The 6,064-nt window shown below is 38.9% G+C and overlaps 1 protein-coding gene across 1 annotated transcript; it reads right to left on the reverse strand.

The window, feature by feature from the left end:
- Nucleotides 1-3,977: 3,977 nt before the first annotated feature.
- Nucleotides 3,978-5,823, reverse strand: LOC117319879. Its single transcript, XM_033874593.1, has 5 exons — nucleotides 5,554-5,823; nucleotides 5,340-5,403; nucleotides 4,898-5,198; nucleotides 4,709-4,783; nucleotides 3,978-4,552 (listed from the first exon to the last, which is right to left on the reverse strand). Exons 3-5 carry the CDS (start codon nucleotides 4,997-4,999, stop codon nucleotides 4,427-4,429), a joined length of 303 nt encoding a protein of 100 aa, XP_033730484.1. The 5' UTR covers nucleotides 5,000-5,198; nucleotides 5,340-5,403; nucleotides 5,554-5,823; the 3' UTR covers nucleotides 3,978-4,426.
- Between the last annotated feature and the right edge of the window lie 241 nt (nucleotides 5,824-6,064).

Here is a 6,064-nt window from a genome sequence, read left to right on the forward strand (position 1 = left end):
ATGCCACATTTCCTGAATCCAGCCTTGATATTGTGAGGACTGAAGACCTTGTCCACAGCAGCTTGAAGTACCTGAGCTAGTCTTGATGAATTAAAAAAGAAGGTGATTGATTGATTATGATATTCAAATTATGACAAGTATTATAAGCTAAGTTAAATATTGTTGCTCTCCCTCTTGCTTTTGAGAAAATTTGCATGAAAACCTAGGAACTACCTTTATGTGGCCTTAACTAATTAATGATATAATATAATATCTGTCTAAATTTCGTTCAAAATTCAATTGGATTAGAATAAAAACATAAGGATTATATTTTTAATGTGCAATTATAGTATAGTTCCAGATTCATCTTATCATTATTGATCCATACCTATGTTTGCCAATTATAAGTTCTTTGTTTACATAGCTTAGACTGACTGCTAAATCAGACACACAGCTTTTTTTAGTGGCCTGAAAAGCGCAACATCTAGCGGTTGAAGGAGATGGGTCGTATGGGGTGGCAAGCAGAAGAACTCTATCTGGTTGGCTCTAGCCATATCAATAAGTGGAATCGAAAGGTGACTCTCGTGGTTGTCAAGCACCAGTAAAATAGGTCTGGACCTTGGCACATGCTTCAGAAAAATTTCTGGAACCATTTTCGGAACAAGTCCGAGTCCATGTAGCCATTTTCTGACGTGCCGAAAAGCCAACTTTGTGAATTCCTTCAGGAAAGAAAACAAAAGGTTTGTTTCAGCAACACTCACCCTATAAGGACCTTTAGACATGTCTATAATCTTTATATTTAGGTAAGCATTCCTGCATTCAGGAACTCTTAGGTCATCAAAATGTACAAAGTGTTGATGGTTATATTTAAAGCTTTAGATTAATACATCAGTTTTATTCTCAAGGTAATTTAAACCAAAGTTTTTCAAGAACTTAGTGCTGAAATGTCTTATTTAATTGATGTCTTTATTTAAATTATCATTTATTTTATTCTATTTTAACAGCAACGATGAAATCTGAGATACATACCATCTCTATACATTCCACTTGGGAAGGACTTTTCATAAATTACATGGTGGGTAAGACACGTCCATCTGCAGAGACACATACATTTGCTGTTGTGTGGTTGAGGTGACAACTACTCGAGATTGTGCCTGTCTCCTGTCAGCTACACAGACTTGTCTGAGGACATACCCTTCCCAAAGCCTGTCTCGTCCACATTGAATATGCACTCTGGCTTATTTCCGAGACCTTGAAATGGATTGATTGACAAAAATTAATGTAATATGTGTTGTATTTTCAAATGAAACAGGTTTCATTGCATTACAAATGCTCAAATTTGTTCCTTACTTAATTTATTTTGTGACTCCTTATTTTAATGAATGAATGACATTGTTGAAGATATTAAATTGAATTATAATTGTTATGAACACAAAAAAATATCAATTTTCATAAGTGTCAACTTTGTATTTTATTAACAGTCACCATTCTGGTTTGTTTTCTATCTAGTAAATTATTGGGAGTTTTGTAAAATATAAACATACCCAATTTCTCTATTGTTTCAGATAACAGCTTAAAGTGCTGTGCCATGACGTCTCATTTGACATTCTTGTCTCCACCATCGACAAGTTGGGGACTCTTCATCGATAGTCTTGGATGCCGTTGATAGAAAAGACCTAAACCATTTATTGGGACGGACCGTTTCCTGATCCTGACAGTTGTCTGCCGCTTTTTGGATACAATACCTCTGACAAATGATTTTATACTTTCCGTGTTAAAGGCATAGCTCTGGCCTGACAGTATACTATATATGCCACTAATTGCTCCTCCTCTACTTTGCTTAACCCCGGACTGGATGGCCTTTCAATAATCCTTTTTGATGACGGGATATGGTCATGCGATTTATTTTATGTAGCTTCTCAAGACTTCTAATTGACTTCCCAGGCTTTGCATCTTTAATAGCTTGTTTCAGTTGATCCGGTGTGGTATTTCTTATATTTTCCGTGTTGAACAACATGTGTTTGCTATAATATATTCAAAATAAAATTTAACTGTATATTGTTGTAATTTTGTTTCTATTTCAGTAGGGGGGTTTGACGGCTTAAAGAATGTGTCATTTTGTTATACTTGATGATCGAAAACAGTTATAAGCTATGCCTCTTGTTTGTTCCATTAAAGATATGATATTTCCTGAATACATCTTTATTTATGTCACTAAATCAATATCAATTTCCCAATTTCTTTGTAACTTTATCGTAACAGAATACCAGTTTAACTTGAAACAAAATAACTGGACATCTTTAATTAAATATGACAAAATAACTGGACATTCTTAATTAAATATGATATTGGATAAAAAAAATCAATCCTAGTGTGTTATGGTTTTGCTTCCTGTGACATTCCTATAACAAGGAGTTGATTTTTTTTATTAAGAATGTAGGGTGGGTTTTTATCATAGGACTTCAAAACATCTTGTTCTTGTAGGCAAGTCCTTTTTAACAGTATTCAAAGATCCATTGCTGTGAAATTATTGCTGATATAATTGATACCAAGACATGTTAAAAGAATGGTTAAGAAGGCGACTTATTTACCAACTATAGAGCAGTTTCAATAATGGGTAAAATAATGTTTGAATTTAATACATATAGTTTCCATGACTAATGCATCGATCGTTTACATTTTGTCGCATTGGAGTCGTCTCCCTTGGATGGCCCTTGACCATGCCAGGTCAAAGTCCGCTACAGATTGGTTGAATATATTGGAAGTTACACGTATGCACCAAATTGGGATAAAGTTGATATATAATATATGACGCTTACACTGATATTATTATTTAATGTCATTAAAATATTTATATTCATTATACATACCAGAAAAACGTATTAAAAATTGAATCAGAATTGTGGGTTTCTCCAGGGACGTACAATAGATATGTCTATATATGTCCCTGGTTTCTCTAAAAGAATACACAATTTAATATTAAAATATGTATAATTATAAATCAGAAGATTCGGAGTATTGTTTGGTAATGGTCTGCAGCGACGTTTTTTATTTAAAATTTTATTTCTTTTGATAGAACGGACTTGTTTCCGGAATTAGTTAGGGGGGGGCACCTGCTTTTGTAAACGAATGCACCCATTTCTGTCATGCGCATTAGATCACTATGCAGTCAACTTATGAAAGATGGCGGAAGAATGTTTGGTTGGTCTAGCTGCGGTAATAAGACTCGTAACAGCTGTGTTAGTCTTCTCTCAATTTAAACCTGAGTGAAATTTGATTTTATGGATTCGATTTTCTTTCTTATCAATTTCAATGGTATCGGTAATGTTTTTTATGTTGAAAACGTACTGTCGCAGGGACGGTTATGTATAGGAAGCCAAAACGTCACCTTACTTACCCATTTGAAAGCAGCTAACCAGGATACCAGGTGAGTCAGCAGCTGGATGCCATTGGAAAATAACGTCAACAAACCGTAAATGACGTCACAGACGTTTATTTTTGCGGAATTCTTTCTCGCGACAATTAGAACCATTTTATTGAAAAGTGTCACATTCTGGGTACTGTCACAATTTGGCGACCCTGCCCTGCAGGTAGGGCGTAAGGATTGTACCTGCTGCCCCCATTGCATGATCGTAAGAGGCGACTAAATTTGGGATCTTATCTTTTCTCTTCTTTCTTAACAACTTTGTTCTTCCTAATGTCTCCCTTGACAATGCCTCACTTTTGGCATTTAGTTGAGCGTTCGCCGCTGTGAGGAAGGCTTTGGGTTCTGTCCCCTAGCCGAGACATACAAGCGTCTTAAAAAATGGTAGTTGCTACTCCTGCTTGGCGCTCAGCATATTAGGAGTGGGACGACTGGTTCGCCTGTTGTCAGTATAATGTGACCGGGTGGGTTGTGCTGCTGGGTGTCGTCGGCAGTATGTTTCAGTGAGTTAGCACTATCAATCGGCAAAAGTTCCGGCCTATCACAAAGAGACTTAACACAAACATACCACAGCCTCCCAAAACGCATACGCACTCACCACACGCATGCATGTCGCACGCACGGGAGGCCGTCCTTAAACGACCTTAGCTGTTAATAGGACGTTAAACAAAATAAACCAAACCAAACCAAACCGTTGTGGAGTTAGCATTCATCAGTTCACGAATGACAAATGAAAGCAGCTCAAAGCTTAGTTGAATCTCTGAGACAAACCATCCCAATATCAACGTCGTCCAGTGAGATAACAATGCTTACCTTAAGAGCAGGTTATCGATTAAGCCACCGTCCTCGCCTATGTCCTTCAGGCCAGGGACGGTGGCTTTGGAAAGGCCCTGCGGAAGCATGGTCCGGATCCCGTTCTCGTGAGCCGCTGCAGTGCTGGTTGACTGTCGTCGACCGGTGATCCGGTTTCGGCTGTGTCGACTACAAATGATGTTAAAAATAAAGGTCACTGATGGATCCTTGTCAGATGGAGATCCAGTCTCGTGTTCGAGGAGCTGCACAAGATAGCTTTGTTGTCGACCTTCCAGTCCTCAGGTACCCCTGGAGGGATACCTGGTTGGCTGCCTCGACCGCGGTCATCTTGTGGAACTGTGTTAAGAAATGAAGGATTTCTTTGATGAATGGTACTGTTGTAAATAGTCGAACTGGACGTCAATTACGCCTAATAAAAAGGATCACGAATTGTCGACCAATGATACGTTCCATGAAATAGATCACGATGTGTAGACCTGAAACATGATATACCTGACGAAGGTGCCGGGGAATATTCTCCAGCACCTTGTCGCAGTCCGGCATCGGGCACTCGCACTTGGGCCTTTGCTGGAAAAAAAAAATAATAATCTATATCAACCGTCATGTTATTGTTTGTGTACGCGTTCTACTTTGCAGAAGAACATCTATTCCGAGCCACTACAAACTATCACACTGTCTTACCCGCTCGCCCTCTGCCGGACGATCTCTGATGACCTGGACCTCCATCTGACCGTCTTCTTCGTTCCACTCATTAAACCCTACAAGAAATAAGTACTGCATCATATATTTGATTAATACAAAAATGGAAAATTGATAAAATGAACATTTGCTTCTGTTATAAGAATGACTGAAAGGTAAATTTAACAGTTTTACATACAATTCATCTCGGGTTCTGATTCCTCACTCTCCACTTCCTCCTCCCGCCGCTCCTGTACGTACTTCTGTCGTTCCTCCTTCGACGGCTTCCACTCGTCCGCGCTTTCTGTACAATGAAGATAATTGTAAGTCAGCAATATAGTGTTGTTATTTCTTTATCGGTTCAAATATTTACCCATACTTAACTTTCAGATCCCGTCAACTTATTTTCTTTCAAATGTTCAGTTCAAAATATTTTGATACTAACCTTCGTGGTCGTTCCATCCCTCGCTAGATTGCCTGTCGCTGTTCTCGGTCCTCTCATGCTTATGCTATAGAAAATTAGAGCAATCATAACTACAGTGATTGATAAAAGAGCCTTGTGGCACAAATAGGTGACATCGACAACCATCTATTGCATTGGATAATTTAAAAATTACGATAGATTTAAATCCAATGCATCATATTTGTTCTAAACTCACCTCTTTCCCTGCCTCTTTACTCTCCTTCTTTCGCTCTTTCCTTCTGCCCTGCAGGTAGGGCGTAAGAATTGTACCTACTGCCCCATTGCATGATCGTAAGAGGCGACTAAATTTTGGATCTTATCTTTTCTCTTCTTTCTTTCCAACTTTCTTCTTACTCATGTCTCCGTTGACAATGCCTCACTTATGGCGTTTAGTTGAGCGTTCACCCCTGAGAGTCTTTAAAATGGTAGTTGCTACTCCTGCTTGGCGCTCAGCATATTAGGAGTGGGACGACTGGTTCGCCCGTTGTCATTATAATGTGACCGGATGGGGTGTGCTGTTGGGTGTCTTCGGTAGTATGCTTCAGTGAGGTAGCACTATAAATCGGCAAAAGTTCCGGCCTATCACAAAGAGACTTAACACAAACATACCGCAGCCTCCCAATACACACATACGCACTAACCACACGCATGCATGTCGCACGCACGGGAGGCCGTCCTTAAATGACCTTAGCTGTTAATAGGATGTT

The sequence above is a fragment of the Pecten maximus genome, unplaced genomic scaffold (genome assembly GCF_902652985.1).
Source record: "Pecten maximus unplaced genomic scaffold, xPecMax1.1, whole genome shotgun sequence".
In the NCBI taxonomy this organism is placed as follows: domain Eukaryota; kingdom Metazoa; phylum Mollusca; class Bivalvia; order Pectinida; family Pectinidae; genus Pecten; species Pecten maximus.

What these genes read in the sequence shown, in the direction of transcription:
- LOC117319879 (XM_033874593.1), bottom strand. Translation starts at nt 4,999, where the DNA reads ATGATGCAGTACTTATTTCTTGTAGGGTTTAATGAGTGGAACGAAGAA. An exon ending in GTCCGGCAGAGGGCGAGCGG is followed by an intron (nt 4,784 to 4,897) that starts GTAAGACAGTGT and finishes TTTTTTTTCCAG; the next exon opens with CAAAGGCCCAAGTGCGAGTG. An exon ending in TTCCCCGGCACCTTCGTCAG is followed by an intron (nt 4,553 to 4,708) that starts GTATATCATGTT and finishes TTCTTAACACAG; the next exon opens with TTCCACAAGATGACCGCGGT.